This window comes from Diabrotica undecimpunctata, chromosome 1 (genome assembly GCF_040954645.1).
Source record: "Diabrotica undecimpunctata isolate CICGRU chromosome 1, icDiaUnde3, whole genome shotgun sequence".
Classification (NCBI taxonomy): Eukaryota; Metazoa; Arthropoda; class Insecta; order Coleoptera; family Chrysomelidae; genus Diabrotica; species Diabrotica undecimpunctata.
Genome location: NC_092803.1, coordinates 171665137 through 171691341, shown reverse-complemented (window position 1 = coordinate 171691341; position 26205 = coordinate 171665137). Strand labels below are relative to the sequence as shown.

Genomic DNA, 26205 nt, shown 5'->3' with positions numbered 1-26205 from the left:
TTTGGCAACTATTAAATCTTTTATTTTTATTTAGAAGGTGTATCTTGTCCATAACTGGATCTGCAAAATAATTTCTTTTGTACTTCGATACAAGCTGAAATCAAGAAACGTTTGCATCTTTCGTAAAAATCCTGTTTCGATTCATCACCTCAATCATTAATTTTTTACGTCACAAAATTCCTAGATCTTCTTCTTCTTACGATGCCTATCCGTTCCGGATGTTGGCAATCAACATGGCTATCCTAACTTTGCTTGCTGCTATTCTGAATAGTCCGGTTGTCGATGTATTAAACCACTTTCTCAGGTTTTAAAGCCAAGATTTTCTTCTTCTCCCTGGTCCTCTCTTTCCAAATACCTTGCCCTCAAGAATGAGTTGCAACAAGCCGTATCTCTGTTCATTCCTTATAACATGGCCAAGATATTCTAGTTTGCGCTCTTTGATGGTGTTAATAATCTCGCATTCCTAGCCTATTCTACGTAGGACCTCAACATTAGTCACGCGATGCACCCATGAAATTCTTAAAATACGTCTGTAACACCACATCTCGAATGCCTCGAGTTTTCTTAAAGAAGCTTCGGAAAGTGTAAAGGCCTCTACTCCGTATAATAACGTAGAAAATACATAGCATCTAATGAGAGAGATTTTGGTATCAAGTGGTAAATCGTGACTTCTGAAAAGAGACTTCATCATTACGAACGCCGATCTCGCTTTTCCTATGCGTTATTTTATTTCACTGGAGTGATCCCATTGGCTGTTAATGTTGGTACCAAGGTATGTGTAGCTGTCCACTCTGTCAATTGGATGTTGGTTAACCAAAAGCTGTGTATTTAATATTTCGCGATTACTGACTACCATGTACTTTGTTTTCTTCGTATTAAGATCAAGTCCGTGTTCTCTACTTGTATCTGATAGACGCGACATTATTCTTTGCAAACCGTCCAGACTATCTGCAAAAACTACTGCGTCGTCGGCATATCTAATGTTGTTTAGACGTATTCCGTTGACTAATACGCCTTCTTGTAGTTCGCCTAGCGCTTGCTCGAAGATATATTCAGAGTATATATTAAATAACACCGGGGACAGAATGCATCCTTGCCTTACTCCTCTATCTATGGAGACTGCCTCTGTCAATTGGTCATCCACTTTAATATTGGCTGTTTGGTTGTAATATAAATTATAGATGATTCTTAAGTCCCTATCATCTAACCCCACTTCTTTCAAGATGTTTATAAGTTTATCATGCTTTACTCTATCAAATGCCTTTTTGTAGTCGATAAAACAAGTATACACATCACAGTTAACATCCCTGCATCTTTGCATAAGCACTTGGACAGCGAATAGAGCCTCTCGGGTGCCTAAGAAATCGCGGAATCCAAACTGCGTCCATGATACTTGTTCTTCGCATTTTTTATATATTCTGCCGTGTATCACTTTCAAGAACGTTTTAAGTAAGTGGCTCATTAGGCTAATTGTTCTGTAGTCTTCGCATGTCTTGGCATTTACTTTTTTTGGTATGGTCACGAAGGTCGACTTTAACCAGCTTTGGGGTATTTTTCCAGTTACGTATATGTTGTTGAATACAGTTGTTATCCATTTTATTCCCTATTCATCCATAAGTATTAGGAATTCTGCACAAAACTCGTCAGGCCCTAACGCTTTACCATCTTTAGTTCTTTTAATAGCTGACGTGACTTCTTCAATGGTAATCGGGGGTCCTGTTTGGCACTCAGTGTCTTCAATGGTATTCTGCCTTTCATCTGCAAAAGTTACTTCCACATAATTCTTCCAAGTGTCTAGTTTTTCTTCCACAGTTAACAGTGGTTTGCCTTGGTTATCTGCCAAACACCCAACTCTTCTAGGTTTGTATAAGCCTGCGGCTTCTTTAACTTTGTGCATATTAAATGAATCGTGTTTATGATGCAATTGCTGTATTTCCGTGTGTTAATGTTGACAAATTTTGTTATATCTTGAGGATCAATTTTTTTAATATTAGTTTGTCTCACATATTGGGAGTTCACGTAAGTAAGCAATATATTCTTAATTATGATTATTTCGCTGTGCACATTTGTAATAACTAGTTTTTCTCTTTGGAACATTTATTTAATTCAACAAATTTTGGTAAAACCCATTCCAAAAATAGGTAAAAAGTTCCCATTTCAATTCATCCACTTACTTTAATTTTGTTCTTTAAATTCTTCTATTCTCTAAATATATAATTTGTAATCGTCAAAAATTTTGTATCCATTTTCTACAAATAATCAAATTGAGTGAATTGGGACAAGATTACAGTTTTCTTCAAACCAATCAGAAAACTTTTCTATTTAAAATTCTCACCTCTTTCTTGTTAAACTTTTCATGAGTAATCATTTTCCGAGAAAAATAAATTGAGGAAGCAGCGAGGAGCAAAACATCGTTTAAGGAAATTATTAGAATAATTTCCGCTTTCAGGACTAATGCAAATCCCGAAAGGATATTACACTGACGTTTATTCCTTACCTTGACGGTAAAGTTATGATGTTTTTAAATTGGGAAGAAACAGTCAAGATATGTACAAATTTAAAATCTTAATAAAATTGTATATATTTTTTATTTAGAAAAAAAAAAATACAGATCCACCATAATGGCTATCACGGCGAATACTGTAAGAAAAACGAGATTTTATAAAATATTACTTTAGTTTTTAAAAAACTTACAATATAATCAGTCGGGAAGTGTGGAATAACACTGCACTTTGATTTTATTGATGCTGATAGAAAAGATATTCAGGCATCAAATGTCCGAAAATATTTTCCAGTCGTAGTAGTGGAAGGATTTTTTTCAACATAAAAATTATGCTGAAATAATGGCATCACCAAAGGTACAATATTTTACCTTTGGTGAGTTTATGTTCGTATTTGTGGATGAGAACTATTTTAGAGGAAACAGCTTTTTCTTATAGTGCCTATCGATTACGGTAGTTTGACAATAGAGTTTTATTGAACACGTGTTTTGCTTCGTCCTTTAATAAAAGCACGTTTATTTTGACATATACGCATGCGCAATTTTGCGGTATTGAATAGACTTCGTTTAATAAAATAAATTTATTTATTTAAATTTAAGTTAAATATTTTTTAAATATTTTTAAATGCCCGCTTGTATTACTGATTATTACTGATTAAACTTATTGTATGTTCTGATTAAAATCTTAAAATCATAAAGAACCTTTACTTATATGAATCAAGTGGCATCTGTGAGAGTAGGACTGGAATCTACATCATATTTCTCAATCGAAAAAAGTGTACGACAGGGTTGTGTTCTGTCACACCTCCTTTTTAATCTTTACTCTGAAATGATTTTCGATAGAGCCTTAAGTGACACTAAAGATGGAATCAAAATCAATGGACAGACTATTAGTAATCTTCGCTATGCTGATGATACAGTCATAATAGCTGATAGCCAAGAAGCGATTCAACGACTAATAGATAGAATAAACACTGAATGAGAACGACTGGGCTTGAAGATTAATATAGACAAAACGAAGGTAATCGTGGTTAGCAAAACACGAAATATGCAATTAAATATAAGATTAAAGAACATTCAAAAGGTCCCCAAGTTCAGATATCTCGTTAGTTGGATAACTGAAGATCTAGATCCAGACATAGAGATACGTAGCAGGATTGAGCAAGCCAGAATAGCATTTACTAATATGAGAACCTCGTTAAGCAACAGCAGCCTTAACAACGCTTCGATATCGCTTTGTAAAATGTTACATTTACTCCATACTGCTATATGGTGTAGAAACCTAAACCATAAAGGCCAATGTGATGAACCGATAATGCAAGGTAAAATCAAGGGTAAAAGATCCATAGGAAGACGAAGAATTTCCTGGCTGAGAAACCTAAGTGAGTGGTATAGTTGCATCTCAGTAGATCTTTTTAGAGCAGCCGCCAATAAGGTATGGGTATTTAGAAGACTACTTAAAATTCCCTGGACAGATCACACAACAAATGTCGAAGTATTAAATCGAATGGTCAGAGAACGAGAATTGCTGCCAATAATAAAAAGAAGAAAAACTGCTTATCTGGGTCATATATTTCGAAATTTTAAGTACCAGTTTTTAAAGCTTATTATGGAAAGGAATATAGAAAAAAAACGGGGCATCGGAAGAAAAAAATACGCATGGCTTAAAAACCTAAGGGATTGGACAAACCTCGATGCCCATTCACTCTTTAGAGCCACACAAGACCGAGAGGAGTATGCCAGAATTGTCGCCAACATCCACTAATTGGATAGGGCACCATAAGAAGAAGATGTTATGATTTATTTAATGCATATTGTGTTAATACATATTGTAATATTATTAATATTCGTTATCAAGATTTAGCCATACGGCTCACACTCCCTCTAAGGGGAAAATTTACTCATCCCAGATATCTACGGTATTAAAAGGATTTAAAAGGATTGGGCTCTGTTTGGACTCTTTCCGTGTTATCGAGCCGCCGTATCGACATCTACGATACGGGCCAGATTCCAAAAGATTGGCTTCGATCTACATTTATCGCCCTACCAAAAACACCACGTGCGAACTTCTGCAAGGACCACCGACTAATAAGCCTAATGAGTCACTTTTTGAAACTTTTCCTGAGAATACTTCACACTAGATTGTTTAAGAAATGTGAAGAGGTCAGTGGATGGAGTCAGTTTGGTTTCAAAAATGGACTTGGCACGAGAGAAGCGATCTTTAGTATGCAAACATTGATACAGAATTGTTTAGATCAAAGAAAGGATGTTTTTATCTGTTTCATCGATTACGAGAAAGCATTCGATAATGTAAAACATGAATTGATGATAAAATACCTACAAGAGTTGGGATTGGATGCAAAGGATATAAGAATCATTGCCAATCTGTATTGGAATCAGACAGCAACAGTACGTCTTCAAAATTCCAACGAAACAGAAGATTTCTCCATTAAAAAAGGAGTAAGGCAAGGTTGTATACTGTCTCCAATGCTGTTCAATTTATACGTAGAAAAAGCCTTCGCAGAAGCAGTGGAAGACTCTAATAAGGGTATTAAAGTTAACGGCATATTTATTAATAACATCAGGTATGCCGATGATACAGCCATATTGGCAGATAACATCGAAGATCTTCAATGCCTTTTGAATGATCTAACTCTTGCAAGTGAAGCTCGGGGTTTGAAAATAAATATCAAGAAGACAAAATCAATGATTATAAGTAGAAATGATTACCCCAACGCAAAGATATATGTCTCTGGAGAAGAAATCGAACAAGTCAGGCAATTCAAATACTTGGGATGTTTGCTGAATGAGGGTTGGGACCCCGAGAATGAAATAAAGAGCAGAGTTGAACAAGCCAGAAATGCTTTTTTGAGGCTTCGTAAGTTTCTGACTGATCGCAAATTGGACTTCAACCTCCGATACAAGATGCTTAAGTGTTACGTGTGGCCTGTTCTCCTGTACGGAATGGAAGCATGGACGTTAAAGGCCAGTTCCATTAACAAACTTGAAGTGTTCGAAATGTGGTGCCTGCGTCGAATGCTCAGAATATCATGGACGGACAGGGTCAGAAATGAGGAAGTACTCAGAAGAGCGGGCTTACAGGATAGGGAACTTTTTAATTATGTAAAAAGTAAGAAGACTGCATACTTGGGGCACATTATACGAGGAGAACGATACACTTTTCAGCAACTGATACTCGAAGGGAAAATAGAGGGTAGGAGAGGTCTCGGACGTAAAAAAATGTCATGGCTGCGCAATATTCGGCAATGGACAGGAATCCACAGCTATGAAATGCTTCGCAATGCTGCTAAAAACAGAATTATTTAATCCAGAATATTTAACATCTCACCTGACAAGACGATGTACGGTGGACGCCTACGCAGAAATGCATGGCACCTTAAGAAGAAGAGGAGAGCCGTAGGTGACTTGGTACCTCGGAGTATCTCCCAAAAATTTTCTTACGTATCTTGATATTGAGAGCAGTACTGCTTTTTGCATGGTATTGTAGTAATGTTCATTAAGACTCAGCTGTTTTATATTCTCTAAGGGTTCTCTAACGACCATTGCCTAGAGCATAGCATCGCATCGTTTCCTGGCCTAGAGCATAGCATTGACAGTAAACGCTCGCATTTAAAATATTGCATTTATTTTACCTATCCGTCGATAATAGATACGATCCTATGGTTGCAGCGAGGGTCGGCGCCTCGTTATGAGCGCCCACTAAGTGGCTCTTCGAAATAACTCCGATAGTAGAAAGAATAATGGGTATCGTAATAATACCAAATAAGTAGCTAAGCGTGGTAGAGGCGTACGTATTTAATACTTTAAACATATTTTTACTATTAAAACATGACCAATTTAGCTGTCTTACTCGTCACACAAACTCAGAAGTTAGTTAGGTTTTCATTTGTTTATGGTCAATTTTCCGCGCTTACTTTAGTTCGAGATATTTAGTCTATGATATTTTCATCCATTACCTCGATGTGTTGGCCATCTTGCGTATACAAACCTCAGCACTGAACCTTACCTGTGACTATATTTAAAACACGGCATTTGTTTGGTTCAACAATGCATACTGATATTAATTTCAAATCTTTTATATACTGCAGATGATTAAGCTTTGCCACATTTGTATTGTTATTTTTTATGCTAAAACCTGAGTCAGTGGAGTTCAGTAGGTTCATCACTCAACAAAATCAAAGTGGACCTAATGAGACCCCCTGGAAAAAGCCACGGAGTCAATCATACGTTGTTCTTTGTATCTCATGGAATCCTTAGCGTATTCTTTCTATTGGGGCTCTTTGATATTGTTAAGAGAACAATGTTGGTTATAAATCTCCCGTTCCACTCTGCTTCTAACGGTATCACGTCCAGTCTCTGGGATAACATTATTTCTGATAAATACCCGGTATTGATCTGCTATTGCTGTTCAGATGCTTGAATCTCTGGGTACTCTCTGCAAAAATAGGCATGCAGTTCTTGTCGATAGCGGATCGTTTCTTGACCGACGTTTGTCACCTTGTAATAGAAGCGCAAAATATTTTCGTTTATAGATACAGTCTATTTCATGCGCTGCCTTGGTCGTCCCGCTTGTTGCTTGTTGCGTTGTTGTTTGGCTCACTTAACCTGGCAATCTCCAAGCAGCGATCCTAAACATAAATCATGATTCCATTTTCATGGATTTGCATTTCCTTAATGATATCATCGTTTTTAATTATTTCATCGTCTCTTGGGTGTAATGTATTTTATGATGATGTCGTGTATCCTACCCAGCTCAAAGGGCAAAAAGCTTGGACTCTGATTGAACTGATAAATGCATTTCATTGGTTATAGAATTTTCGAAGCTATTCACATATATTCAATTATACTAATGTCACTCTCTACATCCGAGATGTCGAATTCGCTTTCTCTACTCTGGCCTATGTTCGCGTGTATAGTCAATTGCTAACCCTACAATAACAAAAGTAGTAAAAAAACGTAGACTAGAATGGCTCGGACATCTAGGAAAAATGCATGGTAATATACAGGCCAAGAATATTGGTTGAAGGGTACCTAAGGACAAAAAAAGAGAGGAAGACCAAGAAAAAAAGTGGAGTGATGTAGTGATGGAAGATGTCAGAGAGATGGAAATCAGAGATTGGAAGCTGACAGCTAAGAACAGAAACGATGAAAATTATTTATCCAGGCCTTTACATACCTATATTTATATACCTTAAAGGCCTGTTAACGCTATTCCTTGATTGCAGTTTAATTCCAGGAATTCGTATGGAATCTTTTTTCACGGGAGTGATACGATGCATTGTCCATTACGTTGACATTCCTGCGACCATTAATTGATAAATTTGGTATTAAAATATGCGGCATCGATTTCATCGTAATAGTCCCCATAATTTTTTTGTACTAAAAACACGCTGTGTTTCAGAAAGGAAACCTCCTGAAAACCCTGCATGCAATAAAACTTCATAGACCTCGTCAGTAGGTGCTTTTAAACTAGTACTTAAACCTTTGAGGAAAGTATCGAGACTGTTTTGTATAGTGGTGTCGCACCATTCGTAATTAACAGATTGGGCAATACTAACCCATGATTCGTCCAATTATATGATATTACAATCCTCTCTTCGTCAATGAATAATATTCTATCACTCCTACATGATGCTTCTTGGGCCACGTTTCAAGTAGAAAGAGACAACAGCGGTATATCCTCATTACCTTGCATAAAGTTATGTATAAGCTTTAAGTATAGCGACAAATTTTTCATAAAAAATTCACAATGAACTATGACTTAGTATAACAAGAACTTTTGACAACCTCCTCGTATGTGAATATTTTAGAATCGGTTTAACTCACCCGTTTTTTACGTTTTTTGATGATTTCAACTAATTACTTTACCAAGTAAAGTCGTCTTCATTCTCTTTAAAGGTTCGCTTATTAAATCTAGACGACAGCGACTTCCATATACTTCCTTCATATCTTTAGTATTTCATTGTAAAACATATTCCGACCACAGCAATAAAATTAAACAAACCCTTGTAAATATGTTAAATAATATGTTTATATAAGATTAAACCACAATGATATAAATTAAACATAATATTTAACTTAGACACGCCACAAGAAAATCGTTTCGGAATCTTGTAAATATGTTATTGTTGTGGAATTATTAGGTACACTAACCTAAGAATCAGCTTGACAAAATACGTGGAATTTATATAATTTTTCCATCTGTTATTGATCGATACAGACAAAAGGAAAATGATGTACCAGAAGAATCCGACGACTTAAACCAAATATGGACAGAACTTAAGAGTGTATTTCTAAAAGCTGAAGACCACCTTAAATACACGAATCAAAGAGGCAAGAAACCATGGATAACTAATAAAATATTAGAAATGATGAATGTGAGAAGAACAAAAACTGGAATAAATATAAACAAATACAAAGACTAATAAGAAAAAATATAGTGGAAGCAAAAGCACAGTGGCTTGAAGAAACTTGCGAAGAGATAGAAGACCTACAGAATAAACATGATGATAGACTTCTCCTTAATATTCCCAGACGATAGAACTATTGATAGACAGATAGATAGATAAATATTGATAGATAAATAAACATCGAAAATAACGACTTGCCCATCTTAACATCAGAAATAAAATACACCTTAAAAAATATGAAAACCGGAAAAGCCTCTGGACCTGACTACGTTCATAGTGAAATTATACAACTTTTGGAAGAAGACAATTTAGAACTATTATCAAGACTCTTCAACAGTATAAAGACTGGTACAATTCCACAAGATTGGTTAACGTCTACGTTTGTTCCTATACCCAAATCAAACTACACAAAAAAATGTAACGACTTTCGATTAATAAGTCTCATGCCCCATATTTTGAAGCTATTTCTAAAAATTATCCATAACAGAATTTACAAAAAATGCGAAGAAGATATGGATCCGGAACAATTTGGGAGTAAGCGATAGGTCTTTTCATTATATGTCCGAAGTATTGTACCTTTCTCATTTTAATGATGATAATCAATTCTCGCTCTTTGTGCACGGTCTCTAGCACACGTTTGTTAGATATGTGTGCTGCCCACGGGATTCTGAGCATGCGACGGTAACACCACAACTCGAACGCTTCTAATTTATTACGATTTTTTATTTTTGTTGTCTAGGTTTAGCACTTCATTGCTCTTAGACGTGTGGCCAATGGCAGACTTCTATTGCACCATACAGAAAGCCAGTTAATAAAGCTTTTTCGTACAGGTTCTGTTCTGGTCGATATTTTCTCGTCACTTTCAACCATGTAATAAATTTAACTACTCAGCTATCTAAAGTATTTCTTTTTTATATTTGCGTAATACTTTGCTGTGTTTTAGTAATTCATTAGGTAAACCTTGTGGTGAGCTTGATTTTCGATTTTTTTGATTTCGTAGTGCATCATCGTCTTCCTGTTCTGTTATTTCATCGGCTTCATCATATCTACATATCTTGTTGTAATGGTGTTTGTAAATTGCGGTATTATTTAGGTCAAAAGTTGTGAGTAATGTTTGACACAAGATCTTCCTTGGCAAATTGGCTATGCCAAAGCCATTATACAATAAAAAAAGATCTTACTTTTAATAAATCTACGCTACTCGCTTCTTGTCTGTTTGTTCTTAGATTGTTTACCATTTTCCATGCTTCTCTTAACCTTGTTGACCCTATATATTTGTTTAACTCTTTGTATTTACTTTTTCAGGAGGTAGTTTTTTATTTCATCATCATCATCAGTGGTGCTACAGCTCTAGTTGAGCCTTGACCTTCCCCAGTCTATTTCGCCAGTCGTTTCTATTCATCGCCAACCGTTGCCAATTTGCCGCGCCGATTTTCCTTTCGTCCTCGTCCACACCGTCCCTCCATCTCAGTCGTGGTCTGCCTCTACTCCTATTTCCCACTGGGACCGATAATAGAGTTCGTCTGGGTGGGGAATTTTCATTTGCTCTTGACACATGTCCAGCCCATCTAAGCCTACCTATTTTTATGAAGGATATTACATCTCTACTATTTACTATTTTTTTATACTTCTCGTACAATTCGAAGTTATATCGCCTTCTCCAAATACCATTCTCACAGAATGCGCCCATTATTCTTCTTAGTATCTTCCTTTCGAAGACGAGCAGAAGATTTGCGTCTGTTTTGGAGATGGTCCATGTTTCTGACCCATATGTCAGTACTGGTAGGATGAGTGTTCTATATATTATTAGTTTGGTTTTCTGGCTTAAATTTCTGTTTTTTAGCTGCTTGCTTAGTCCAAAATAACATTTGTTTGCTAGCAGTACCCTCCGTTTTACTTCTTCAGATGTGTCATTATCGTTTGTTATAGTTATGAAAGAACCCAAATATGTAAACTTATTTACTACCTCAAAATTATATTGGTCTATACTGAAGTTTTCTTCGGCGTTTCTAGCTCTATCTCTGTTATTTGGAATAGATGCTAACATTTTGGTTTTTTCCTCGTTTATTTTAAGGCCCATATTTTGTGCGGCTGTCAAGAAGGTGGAAGTCATCTCTTTAAGTCCTCGTGTAGTACGTGCGATCAAATCCAGATCGTCAGCGTAAGCCATAATCTGCGTTGATTTATTAAAGATTGTTCCCCTATTGTGTAACTCGGCATCTCTTATCTCTTATTTAGTTTTACTTAGTCTTTTATTTAGTTACTAGATTTTTTACTCCACTGTTTGATCTTGCATATATGTTCTTCTGTCATCTGTGTCATTTGCTTGCAGCCACTTTTGATACGCTTGTTTCTTGCTGTACACTGCATTAGCAATGTCATTTGTCCACCACAATGAAGTATTCTTTTTGTTCCTTTGAATCGTGCCCGGGTATATATAAGTTTGTTCTTATATGGTAGAATCCGTTTAGGATTTTTAGAGAGTGCTGTTAGCAGAACTGGATTAACTGTTCCCCATTTTCATTTGTTTTAGCGTCCCCATATTTTCCTATGACTTACTCATTTACAAACAATTTTTACCTATACAAAATTCTTAATATGTAAATAAAAAAAAAAAACAAATCTACATTATCCTAGTATACCTTTAAAAAACGAAAATATCACCAACCATCAACTAGCTTAATAAAGTTTTAAGCCGACATAACTTTGGCATCGAGTTTCTCTCGAAAGTTCTAACCAAATATCCCCTTTCCATTAAACAACGTTGTTTTATTCGGACTAAAAAAGTACATTTTAACTTTCTGCATTGAAAATGCATTGTGGTGGAAAACATCGATCCTTCCCATCCATCATCTATTACACACAAATAATGTTGTGAGTGCGCTACCATTCAAGCGAAAAATAACTATTGTATCTATGTCCAGCATGTACAGCACGCTTAAATTGGCTAAAAATGTTAAACCCTTCTCTTTTTTCAAAAAATTCTTAATTAGGAACCTGAAAACATTTAATTAGTTCATACAATATATTAAGCTAAGGAGACTGGTTGAACGAATTAAGTAATAACAACACATTTAATTCATTAAATATTATAAAATAAAAAAAAATATATAAAATCATAACACAGGCGGCCAACAACAAAAAAAGGATTTATAAAATTTTTCATACAAATTTATATGAATCCTATGTATTTTTTGACGCTAAAAAAGAATCTGAAATTAGATCACCGACAGTTTTTCCACAATATGACACTCGTTTCCACTTCGGAAATCGTTCTCAAAATACAAACATTAATAAATTAAACAAATTTTGTTTTTGTTACTTGGTGAAAGATTCTTCTAATAATTTAATTTTATCTGACTCATTAATATTGACAATTCAGAAATATATTATACGTTTTAAAGTAGACGACTTTAAAATGATGTTGCCAATATTGCTGAGTTGCGTTCCTGGGACGACTTTATTGTAAGATAGTTCATTCGATTACATGAAATCAATTTTAACTTGAGAATATCCATCAGAAAAAAATCATAGCATGTAATTTGTCATTACAAAGACAACCATATGCCATGATGACAGTAAAATTCTCCTGTTAGTGATTCCATTGTAAATCATGGAACAAAAATCAGAAAAAAAACATCATAATACTATCCCGACATGGTCAATATTTGGTCTTACATTTAGTTTACTCTTAATAAACACCAAATTCTGATTTTATATGTTTGTTATTTAAAAAACATAAATGATGTATTCTCGATATGTCTTACATACTAATACTGGTATTTTCCTTTTATTAACTTCCTCTTTTAATATGGGTAACCAGATCCTACTGCATTCTGCCGAGGAATCTGCTACACAGTTGGTCTCATTTAGCAAAATTAGAACCGCTTCTTTGATTTTTCTCTTTTTACCATCCGTTTATTTTAGGACTATACTTAAATCATTCCATTGAACCCTATGTTCATTATCCCATGCGTGTTCACATATTTGAGATCTATCAAATTCTCTATTTTTAATATAAGATTGATATTCACTTCTAATATTTAATGGCCTTGATGTTACACCTAAATAAAAAAACTGATGGCATTCACAAGGTATTTTATAAATACAATTCTTTGTCCTTTCTTGTTCATTGTTAGGTTTGGTTTTAGACAAGATAGGTCTCAATGTGTTTGTTGTTTTGAATGCTGTTGAAATGTTGAATTTATTTCCTATCCTTTTAAGTTTGACGTTTGACGTTTTTAAGTTAAATATTATATTTATATGGGATTAAACCACAATTGATTGTTATAAAAATTACATTTTACTTTTTTTTCCACTCCGGAAATCGTTTTCAAAAAAGATTATTTTAAAAAGTAAAACGTTATTTTATTCTGTAGATGTTTATTAATTGCCACTTTTGTTTTACCAATTTGACAGGTGATTAACTTAGCCACCATCTTGAAGAAAAATAGCTATGTTTTCAGTTAAAAAATAAATAATAATGCACCACCAAAAAACTACCCGTTTTAAGAGGTTTGTGTAGATTTGATTCGGTTTTATTTGCTTTTATTTTATACAGAATACAGTATTACATTTACTTAAATATTATTAAATGCAATAATAACAAACTTGCAATATCAACACAATAACATGACATTAATTGCCTACTTCATACTGTCTCTTATTTCTTCTTTTTCGTGGCCCAACACCACTACGCCTTTCATCCAACAAATTGTTCTAATAGGTAAAGGCAATCTCTGACATATTAGTAGGTGGATCGCATAGAACGATTTAAAGCTAGCACCTCAGAAAACAAAGGCGAATGCTCCTCAGGGTATCTAGCGCATACAGGACGGTTTCAAATAAGGCTCTTTATGTCATTAGAGTAGTGATACCGAGCGTCTTGTTGTGCAAAGAGCGAGTGAGGACGTATGTAAGGTTGAGGTTTTAGCCGGAACATGGTTAATCCAGCACTACGGTGAGGTCTTCTGGCCTAGTATCCTACTTCGCCGAAATATGCCAGGGAGTCTTGCTACGTGAGGTTAGATGTCTAAAAAAAGATTTCCCCCACCTTTGCCTGCCAGAATTCAATGGATATCTTCTTAGGCTCCTACTGAAATCTGGCAGTTCATCCATCCATCCATCCAATGGCACTACAGCCCAAATCGGGCCTTGGCCTCCTACAAAAAAGCTTCTCCAATCATTTCGATTTACCGCTGTTCTTTTCCATGAACGCGTTCCCAGGCAGTTCCTTTCATCCTCATCGACTTCGTCTTGGCAATACGGCAATTAAAAAAACCATAATTGTAGTTAACTTCTTTTAAAGGTAGTATATATTAGTAAAATGTCATAATAAAATCTTGAGATCAACTACGAGAAGTTGTGAATAATTTTATTTGTATATATATTTGTACATATTTTATATATTTTTTTTTTATACATTTTTTTATTGTATTCTATATATTAATATTTTTTATATTCTAGTATTAGCAGCTACCGATCTCGCCCTCTCAATAATTTTCTTCTTAGGAGGTCTAGCTAGGGGTGCTTTTTATGGTACCAAATTATCAACGCTTGATGGATTGGTAGGTTTACCACTTGCTGGTGCCTTTAATTCTATGGCAGTGATGGCTACAGTCGGTGTGACAATAGGTAAATTTTTTCTAATACATATTATACGTATTCAAAACAAAGTAAATGGACTAAACAATATTATGCGTTATGACGCCTAAATATCATTCCAATTCAATTTTTTGAGGCTCTGCGTAAAGTCACCATACTGAGAAATAATATGGATTTTTATTTTTATACAATATTTTTTTTAAATGAATATTTTATGATAACATTTTGACTTATCGGCTATAATAAAGGGGTGCAGTTTGGCTGTAGGAAAATATTTTGGATATTCCCATCACTTGATTTAAGTTCTTATTTATTTGATTGGCCTGGAGCATTACGAGCTCTAACAACTAAATGTTGAAACAAGCAGTATTTTAAAAATAGAATACCAATTTGCTAAAATTCTTTTATTTTAATTTTTTTTAATTGTAAATATGAAATAAACAACATTTTTTGTAATGTATGGAATTATATTCACAGTTTAATGATATATTTTATGTTAATTACTATTTAATTAATTGTTTGATAGCCAAAAAATGATGACAACTAAATATTGGAACAAGAGATTTTCAACATAATAAAATAAAAATTAATAAGGCGTATCGTCACCCTTAGCTTAAGAGCGTAGGCGCAAATTTTGGGCCAATGCTTTTTAAATGCATTCATTTTTTTCGAATCCTGAGAAAACTAATAAATATTTTTGAAAAATTTAAACGCAGAATAAAAGATTACATTATTACCGAGAGCCGAAAGTCCCTTAAAATAAACAAAAAAATTCTTTTGAATGAAATATTTAAAATTAAAAATCACATTTAATTTTCCCTTTCTTTTCACCCCTGTAACTGACTAAAATAAACATTATATGAGTTTTTAGGGACTTTCGGCCCTCGGTAATAATGTAATCTTTCATTCTGCGTTTAAATTTTTCAAAAATACTTTTTAGTTTGCTCAGGATTCGAAAAAAATAAATGCATTTAAAAATCATTGGCCCGAAATTTTGCGCCTACACTCAGATTGTATCAACTAGTCCTTCACATAATTTATATTTCTTGTAATTTAGCACGTAGTTGTGGCAAAGTACTCCGAGGGTTATTTCTTAGGTGTTTGTTTCATTGTGTGCCAAAGTGTCTCTATTTGATTAAGATCCAAGCTGCTAGAAGGATGTGACAAAACTTTATTGTCATGTTATCCCATCCATTTTTTGGTAGATTTAGCAGTATGGCATGAGGCTCCGTCCAGCTGAAACTGCTGAAAAATAAAATCTCCGGATGGAAATAACTTTGCCGCACTTGGTAGACGATTAACAGAAGGTTTCGTAATGGGGTACAAAGTGCAAAAACCTATCCAAGCGCAGATGCAGATACGGATCATAATTTATTACTAGCAAACGTCAACATTAAACTCAGAAAACCGGAGAAAAAAGTTAAAACCACCAAAATAAACATCGAAAACCTAAAAGACGACAACTGCCAACAGCAACTAAACGCAGAGATAAACAAATTAACTGAAGGAAGCGTGGAATGGGCAGATATGAAAAGCCATACTAAAAGCGGGAAAAGAGGTCCTAGGCGAAGAAGAGCAAACCACTAAATAAGACTGGATGACACCGGAAATAGTTAAGCTAATAACTGCAAAAAGAAAATACAAAAATAAAGATGAAAATAAATATAAAACCATCAAGAATAAAATAAAATATGAAATCAAAAAGGCTAAGGAGGAATGGATGAACAAGGAATTCCAGGAACTGGAAGAACTCAGCAACAAACATGACACCTCAAACTTACATAAAAAAATGAAAGAACTTACTGGCAACACGAAATAAAGAAGATCACTCGTAACAAGAGATAATAATGGAGGAATACTTACTTAAGAGAGCAAAATAAAGGAAATATGGGAACAATATGCATATGTATGCTTCATAGACTTTAGGAAGGCCTTTGACCGAGTGCAGCATATGAAGTTATTAGATGAATTAAAAAACATCAATTTAGACAAAAAAGACATTGAGTTTATTAAGGCTATATACTGGAACCAGAAAGCAGTAGTAAAGGTGAACGATATAGAAACAAATAATATACCGATTGCGAAAGGGGTCAGGCAAGGATGCGTCTTGTCTCCGACGCTTTTCAACGTGTACTCATAGGTCATATTCAGAAAAGCCTTATGGGAAAGAAAAGAGGGAATGAGAATTGGCGGAGAAATCGTAAACACCATGAGATTTGCAGATGACACGGTAAATATGGCTGAGAGTATAGAAGAACTACAAACTTTACTCGATGCAATAAACAGTGAATGCATACAAATGGGACTTGACATCAACACAGATAAGATCAAATTTATGATAGCATAAAGGAGTTCAATAAATATTGAACAACTAACCCTTGGTGGACAGCAAATAGAGAAAGTGACAAAATATAAACATCTGGGAGCTTACATTAACACAGAATTTGATCCACACCAAGAGATCAGGGTACGAATAGAAATGGCAATGGCAGCGTTCTTAAAATTCAAGCAATTGTTCTGTGGACTGCCAGGGTCACCAATGACTAAGTGCTGAGAAGGATGGGTCGAGACAAGAAATTGTTGAGAACAATAAAAGTACGCAAGACTGCATACCTTGGACACATACTGAAGAATGATAAATATAGTCTTCTGCAGGTCATCATGCAGGGTAGAGTCGATGGCAAAAAGGGAATAGGTAGAAAGAGGAAGTCATGGCTGCGAAATATTCGAGACTGTACTAACATGACTGTAGACGAACTATTCCACGTTGCAAAGACAGAGACAGCATATTAAGAAGAAGACTTGGTAGAAACTAATATTCAAGGATATCTTGATATTTGGCTGCGTTTACTATGGCCTTAATAAAATGTACCTCAACCCTTTGGCCGATATACAACCCCACACCATGATACTATGTGGAAACTTTACAGTTTTTTTGGGAAAGTCCTTATGGATTGCTTCTGTTTTTTCCCGAATCACACGCTTTTGACACTCTCTCACAAATACATCAAATTTGCTTTCGTCGCTATAGATGGACGTTTGGTCCATCTATAGCGTTAACCAGTTATAAAATTATATCGCAAGGAAGAACCTATCAAAGATACCTTAAAAAAACTAAGACTGCTTTTGTGGATATATTTGCGGCAGGATTCTCTGGAAACATTCATTCCAGTTTCTCTATTCCATCTAGCAGTTACTTCTCTGGTAAATACACTACTAGACATACTAAAAAAAAATTAAAAAATACAAAAGTGCCCCTACTACACTAATATACACTTCACTGACTACTGTACATTAAAAAAGAACACAGCATAAAAAGGAAATTTTGAGCTTTTGCATTTTTTCAGTAATTTTCTCTAGCAGAAATATCAGAAGTAAAATAAATAACTTACGGTGAATTTTGGATTTGATTAGCCATAAATACCTATTGACTGCAATTTATGCAGATTCGCTTAGTAAGGAATAACTGGTTGAACTGCATCCCAGGACTGCTTCTGGATCAAAGTAGGAATCCATGGAATTTATGAACACTATACAAGGAAACCATAACAGATTTCTCAAAATAAAACACAAAATATTGACAAAGACACACTTCTATCGGCAAAGGTGTACTCAAACAACCAAACATCGCTATTATGGGATTGACTGATTCCCATCCCGCGCCAATAGCTTGATTAGCACGCTGTATACTTCGATATGTCCTCTATCTTTATTGAACATTTCCTACATTCTTTTAGAATTTATGCGGGACTGACAAAGAATAGCGAAATAACAGAAAAAAGTAGTAGAAGTACATAACCATAGTATATAAATTGTAGTAGAAAGAGTTGCTATCTCGGTAGAGGCATCTGGCAACGTAAACAAACAATTGGATTATCTATCTATCTATATCTTATCTAAGTGTTTTTGTTTGGAATATTTGTAAGACGAAAATTTAAACCTTGTACAGAGTGGAAGAAAAGATGATAAGTATATATTTTTAATCTTGATTTTTTATATTTCAGATAGATGTGTATATCTTTGGAATCCAGTCCATTGCACTAAACCAAAGTTCTGCAATCCAAAACTAGCAAGAATATTTATGTCAGTAAGTGCAGTTTTATCAGTGATTCTAAATATACCTTATTGTTTCATCTTTATTATAAACTCAGATGGAACTTTGAGCCCTTCGAAATTCGTTCGTTCCAGGTAGGATATTTTTAATATACACTTTTTAAATCTATGAGGTATGAAATAATCATGGTATCTGAATATGTTAAAATTGGAACCTCATATCGATCTAACTTCCAATTGACTGTCCAGTAATGAACAAACTAAATTTCTTACATCATGAATTTTGGAAAAGTGCTCTACATATTATTATTATTTTAAGACAAAAAAGTATTCAGCTCCATCCTTCATAAGCAAACCATAATTCTAGATATAATCCAGGCATTCGACAAGGTATGGCATACTAATTTCTGTACATAATTAAGTTTGTCCTATTTTATAGCCAGTATAAAGCATTTAAATCATAATGCAAAGAGAAAATTCCGTATACATAAAATAGCTGCAGGTGTCCCATTGGTAGTGTTTTGCTATCCACATTTTACTTAATATACATAGCAGAACTTCCATTAATGAGCTTTCGATGATTATATTATAAGACAAACATATTTTGCGACTCACACATTATCACATTTTTGAAGTAAGATAATTTCGCCAATGGAAACAATTCATTTTTATGAGATGCTGACTGCCAGATAAAAATGACTAAAGTTGATATACGTTTTTAGTGTCAATCTCTTAAAAAGTTCTCATATGTATTAAAATCCAAAATAGATAAGATATTTGAGGTTAAAATAGGATCCTATCGATTAAAGTTTATATCATTAAATAAAGCCAATCTATAGTGTATAATCGTATTTTTGGTGCCTTAGTCAATACCTTAATCTTGAAACCTTTTCCAATATTAATTCCAAATAGCGTGAACCTTTTCATCCCACTACAATTATAAAAAGATGTAAAAAATCTGAGTAAAGTTATTAAACAAAATAATCTTTTAACAACTAGAATAGAAAAGCAAAGACCTCAAAATTCTAGCCTCCTCAAGAATTTTTCTCCAGTCGTACCTATCCATCGCCTTTCTCCGCCAAGCACGTATTCCCATATTTCTCATATCTTCATCGATGTTATCAAGGAACCTTGTTCTGGGTCTTCCTTTTCTTCTCTGACCAATGGGTCTATCAAGGACCGCTTTTCTAGCTGGGTTATTTTGTTTCATCCAAATTACGTGCCCTATCCACCTCAGACGTCCTATCTTAATATGTTTTACGATATCAGGTTCCTGGTATATTCTATAAATTTCGAAGTTGTATCGCCAGTTGCTATAGGTTATAAATTATAAATTATGCCTCTACAGGGTGCATCCAGAATAACGCTAAATGAGCTAGCAAATATTGACAATGGGACAATCTTTGGATATCCTGACAGTAAGGCAGGCACATTCTCTGAAACCTAAACGTAAACATGCTGTGGCAGACTGTGAACGTTCCTTCTCAGGACCAGCTGACCTGACCTAAAATTTTGGACCTGTAGTCCGAATTTGTCATACAAATATAGAAAGCATATGGTATTCTAAAAGCCAATACCCATTAAAAGATTTAAAAAGGAACGACATCGACCTAGTCACTACACAGGAAACTTATTGTGAAACTAAGAAACAGCTTCAAAAACCAGGCTACGAATTGTATTGAGCTACCTTTTATCAATCTTATGGACTAGCAACATATTTTATGTTAAATAAAACATGAAAAATGCCTCCTTCATATCTGCCTGTTTCCACGGATGACTAAATTCATAGTATCATCTAAAAATTGAAAACATTACGGTTTGCACATTTACAAAGCACCAGCTACACTCTGGCCAGTCCATGTCATCACCACTCACACCTCCACCCTGCAATATATGTTGGTAATTACAACAGCTACCATCAGAAATGAAGATAAAGAGTCTGCAATGTAAACGGAAACACACTAGTTAAATGAGAAGAGCGCGAAAATCTTTCACTTTACGAAAACAACATCCAGAGCGCCAAAAGAAAAAGCTCACCCGATTAACAATAACGATATCTTAAATACGTTAAAGAAAGAGCCACGGAAACTAAATACTTCAGTCCCTTCACGTACCATGATATTTAAAATGCTTTCAAGGATGTTAATTCAGGAAAAGCTCCAGGTTTTGATTGTATCCACTCAGAGTGTTTAATGAATTTTGGTAAATAGGTAAAACAGATATAAAAACAAGACTTTTTTTTAAAGCCCTTCTCTCTATTCGGATTGCCGAATAAAGGCCTCTCCTAATTCTCGCCATTCATTTCTGTTGTTTGTAAGACGTTCTTATTGGCTCATTGGTCCTGCAGTTCTTTTAATATCGTCGCTCCTACGCATTTGCGGTCTTCCTCGTAAAAAAGACTTACTCACAATCAATTTATTCTACCACCAACGACCGGTTTCGCATACTATGTAGCATTTCAAATTACCTTGTATAAGTTAAAACACCGAAAAAGTATTTTCAATCTTTTTGCATCGCTGGAGTTGATATAAACACATTTTAATATCCTCGATATTTCTTTTGATCGACAGCCGCTTTTAGGATATTCTGCGTGTCAAATAAATAGGAATTTAACCATAGATGTTTTGTTTATACCAAGTTCGGCAAATGAATTTTAAAGATAATTACATCACTTTCGGTAAGGCCGGCCGCTGTTAAAGGCGTTTAGTTTTATTTTTCTTCATTTTTGAAGAAATTTTTTTTCTTTTGTTTCATTTTGTAGTTGCCCCAATCCAATCCCATCTTGTTATTCACTTATTCACGATCCAGCTCTCCAAAGAAACCCTCAGTAGCCGTTCGCAGCGTTTCGGTTTGTTTTGCTTACCCTATCTCTAGCCCCATAATTTCTGTCCCCAATTTTCAACCCCTTATAGTAATACCCTATGTGGTAGGCAAAATAATCGTTAAAACTATAATTTGCTATACATCTTCAGGTCTTAAGGTACATGGTAAACTAAATGATGCCGATACAAGGATTATTATTTAGTGTTTTAGAAAACATGGTTTAAACTGTTGTGGTAAACTGGTGACGGGTGATCATCTGTTTTATTTTAAATGTTTAACAAATAGAGGAAACGTTTTTAAGGGGAGAGATATTAACAAATAAACTAGAAAGTAGGCATTGTGTAGATTGTTTGTTGAAATGAATGTGATATGTTATATTATTTAAACATTATTTGTATTTATTCAAAAGGTATATTTTGGAAATATGTGTTAACGTCGGTATACTGCGAAAACCAGGTAAATGTCGGAATACCGAAATCGAGAAAAAACGTTTTTAAAGTTTAGTTTTATATTGTGAATTAAGCAGTTAGCTTGGTTTTGATATTAGGTATTCTAGTGAAAGATGCATATATCTGAAATGATATTCTATCATTAGTTTGAAAAAGTTGAGACACCTATCTGACTAATCCTAAATTTAAGTTGGAAATGCTATCACTTACCTGGTTTTACCTGTAAATCTAAATAAATCAATTACTCTTCAAATAACATATTTAACACAAATATAATAAACCAAATATAATATTGTCGAGTTTTGTGATCGAGATATGAGGCTTTTACTAGGTAATAGCAATGTTTTAAGGTATTAGTCGATATTTATGACATTTAACTGGTTTTCCCTGAAAATTGTATTAACAGCTATGTGTAGTTATAGTTATTGTTTATATGAATGACAGGCAGTTTTATAGAAAAAATCAAATTTATTTCGAATATAATAATAACAATATTATTATTATGAGGCTTCCTCGTCCGATTCGTCACTGAAAGCAGGCTCCGGCAAGATGTCTGTTACATCATTTCCCGTTTTCAAATTACGATACCACCAGTGATATTCCTCCGGTATCACTCCCTTATCACATAGCTGTAATAAATCTCTCTTTTTTGCTATGCTATTGGCAAATGTGCATCATAAAGTCGCTTAAGTTCTTCAAGATTGCTTGAATTAGTTGATAACTTGACGTGCTTTTTTCTTGTTGACTGCCGTGCAGTATCAGTAAGGAAATAATTGAAGCTTGTTGACATGTCATAATTAAAATAGATTCTGTTTGTCTCTCCTTTCACGAATCTCATTCTTTTTATCTTCAACCAACCTTTTTTGAATTTATCAATTCAACCTTTTAAATCATAAAAGTCGTAGTATTTAAATTCTTTACATTTGTATGGTTCTATACATACTTTTTTATCATCAACCTTGATATTTTTATTTCCTCTTGCATTTTGAAAAACAGACAAGTAATCTGGCATCCCATAGATACATCTGTATTTTTTAGCAGTTTCGTTACTACTCTGCATAGAGTCAACTTCCATATAGGAATGTCCAGACTCTAAAAATTTGTGTTCAATAATATTTAAACTGATTCTGTCCTCTGCAGGTATCAGAAAATAAACTTATTTCACTTGCATATTCTGGAACACATTTTGGTAAGTAGTGGAGTATAATGCTTTCTATTTCAGAACTTCCTTGTCTACCGTTAATTTCTGACCAGTCAAAACAGTAAGCTGCATTTGGTAATGCGGCTTCATATACACACAAATTGTAGACACATAATTTTCAAGAATAATATAGTTTTCCAGTCAATCCACTTGGAATCTGTAGTACGACCTGTAGATCGAAAGTAACTGAAACAAAATCCCGTTGTTCATTAGATCTTTTCTTATCATTTTGTTTTTCAAGATTACATACTTCTATGTATCTTCTTTTTTTTTCTGATGTTCTCTGTAACTGTCTTCTAAATCCGATTTGTCAGTTGGATTAGCCATATCATATTTATTACAAACTAAACATTGATCTTTTTTAGCAACAAAAAAGCTTAAATTATAGTCGTTAGAAAATATTCTTCGATATGTAATTTCGCTAACACCTTCCAGTTTCTTCTGCTCATAGTCGATTATAAAAAGTTGGTACATTTTTCTTATACTTAAATTTTTGTCCAAATATCTACGCTTTGAACTTTGGCGAATATAATGTGGGCCCATGGTTGGAAAAGACTCAATATGAGCCTTCAGCATTTTTCGGGTTATACTGCTTGTTTTATTTGGCGGTGTATGCTTGCCTCTTTTATCAGTATTTGCATAACAGCCTAGAATATCAGTTTTTCTTACATCTTGTATTAACGACGCCGACATACAAAGTGTCTTACAAAGAAATTTTTCACATACCTGTATGTCTTGACCATTCAAAGAAAAGAAACACTTTTAGGAAAATGCACGTGGTTTTTTAAACTTCAACGAACTGCAACGACTCTCTTTGGTGGCTCCGTTTTAATACGTGCAATAAGAAAATGTTTCTGGCCTATATATTCTAACTTTCAATAATCACGACATAGTCTTTGTCTGTAATCTTAGCTGAAATAACTGGCACATTTGTAAAAGCACTCTGAACAATTAACTGGTTTTGGCATTGCTGGTCTATGGTTTTTTTATCTTATAACGCAAACCCTTAGCACGCCTCCTTTTTGCGACATTTATTACCCAATCTTTGGGGTTAGCTTTTCTCCAACGTTTTAGTGGACGTACGTCTTTCCATACTTTGTCAAGAAGTAGATTTAATATCCAACTAGCTATTTCAGTTGACACTAAATTTTCGTCGGTGCACCTATTTCAGTATCTTTTTTCTCATCATTTAGGCTATCAAAGTGTGTAAATCATATAGACTTCCTAGAGAGAGCGATCCCTCTTCACTTAGCTGATATGTGGGGTCTACATCTGAAAAGTCACTATCAAAAATGGATTCCATCATTGAGACTATATCGTTCTCAGAATCATCAAGAATTGAACTGCTGTCTTCAGTTATTCTGTGTATGTTTATAAAGATCATTTATGGGTTTAGCTTAGTAATCATTTCTAAATTTTACCTCAACCCGTTTTCAGGTAGAATGAAGTAAGTACACTTAAAGGTTTTTACTAGTCGATATGAAAGAGAAATTTTAATAAACCATACACGTAAAATGTATTAAAGACACTTATCACCTTTTTACTGAATATGGTTTGCAGTAGTAGAAATATATTATTGTCCGGCATAATAATATATGTGGGCTTACTTTGTTTTATATGCAACAGAACTTTAATTTTATGGAAGTAAGTAGCGATATATTGTTTTATTTGAAAATGAAAAGTTGATTAGGTGTAACTTATTTGTTTATTACACAAATTATCTGCTGAATGGTAAGTCGTATCATTTATTGGGTTTTACCTGTATGTAGAGCGGAAAAAGCTGAGAATTTTGGTATACTTAACTCAATATTTTAAAATTTGTCATTTACCTGATTTTCGAGGTATACCGACGTTAATTTATTAAAATTATTTATTTAAAACAGACAGCTCTATGATAATAGATAAAAAATGTAAATGTATAAGTTATGGGTGTGCAATAACTCAAACTTGTAATTATCAAATTATGAAATTATGATAAATTGATTTGGTCTGTATTTGGGCAGAATTGTTGTGATGTCAAATAAATTTAAATTAAAAAACACTTAAGGACACTTAGAAATAAACAGAATAAATTCAAAAACACAACAGATATTTAATTTAAAAGTGGGGGGGGGGGGGAAGGACATGGTAAAAAGGTTAACATGTACCTTAAAACCTGTGGATGCATCGAAAATTATAGTATGCGAAACCGCTCGTTGGTGGTAGAATAAATTGATTGTGAGTAAGTCCTATTTTAATTTTTTTTACTTATCTGAAATGGATTCATACAGGCAACATATTCAAGATTTGAATTTTGGGTAAGTTTACAAAAGTCTGGTGGTCTCAATTCTTTACAGACATTATAAAAACTGGTAATGTCCCATAGGAATTTAAAATCAGATAAATCATGCGATAATCCTAAGAGCCACAGACTAATAACTCTGCTGTCTGCAACATACAAGCTACTAAAACAACTAATCTATAACAGAATCAGCATGCGACTCTTCGAACTAGTTCATGTTGAAAAAGCTGTGTTTAGATCCAAACGGAGCTGTCCAGATGAAGTCCTATCACTAACCACCCATATTGAGGCAGGATTTCAACGAAAAGTCAAAATCTTAAAACTTGTCAGCAGCCCATGATACAGTTTGAAGAGAGCGTGATATATAAGTTTATTCGTACAATTCCATGCAAACTAACAGCCCGACTGATAGACGATATGCTAATAGAATATTACAAGTCGTCATGGTATCCAATATCAGCTCCCTAAGGAAACTAAAGAACGGGCTACCATAGAAATCAGTTCTTGCTCCACTCCTCTTTAAGTTGTACATGTCAGACATGCCAGAAACAAGATCAAGAAAATATGGCTACGCAGACAACTGGGTGCTTGCAAGAAGGTGTTACTCTATTGAACAGTCAGACGAAATCTTAACAATTGACTTGAAAAAATAAGAGACCATTTTAGCAAGTGAAGATTTCTGCCAAATTTAAATAAAATGTAAGTCCCTTGCTTTTACCTAAATAATAAACTTATGAAACGAGAGCTCAATATACAATTTGAAAAAACCCACAGTAAAAATTTCAAATACCTTGGTGTGCCGCTTGATGATAGAACCTTATCCTTTAGAGAAGATCTAACAAAAACTGCAGAAAAATTAAAAA

The 26205-nt window shown here is 34.2% G+C and overlaps 1 protein-coding gene across 1 annotated transcript in view; it reads left to right on the top strand.

The window, feature by feature from the left end:
- The window catches only part of LOC140432568 (probable G-protein coupled receptor frpr-1), an 80569-nt gene that overhangs the window by 33621 nt on the left and 20743 nt on the right, over positions 1 to 26205 (top strand). The window contains exons 3-4 of the mRNA XM_072520561.1: positions 14398 to 14565; positions 18540 to 18723. Coding sequence (XP_072376662.1) covers positions 14398 to 14565; positions 18540 to 18723 — 352 coding nt within the window. The remainder of the gene's footprint in view (positions 1 to 14397; positions 14566 to 18539; positions 18724 to 26205) is intronic.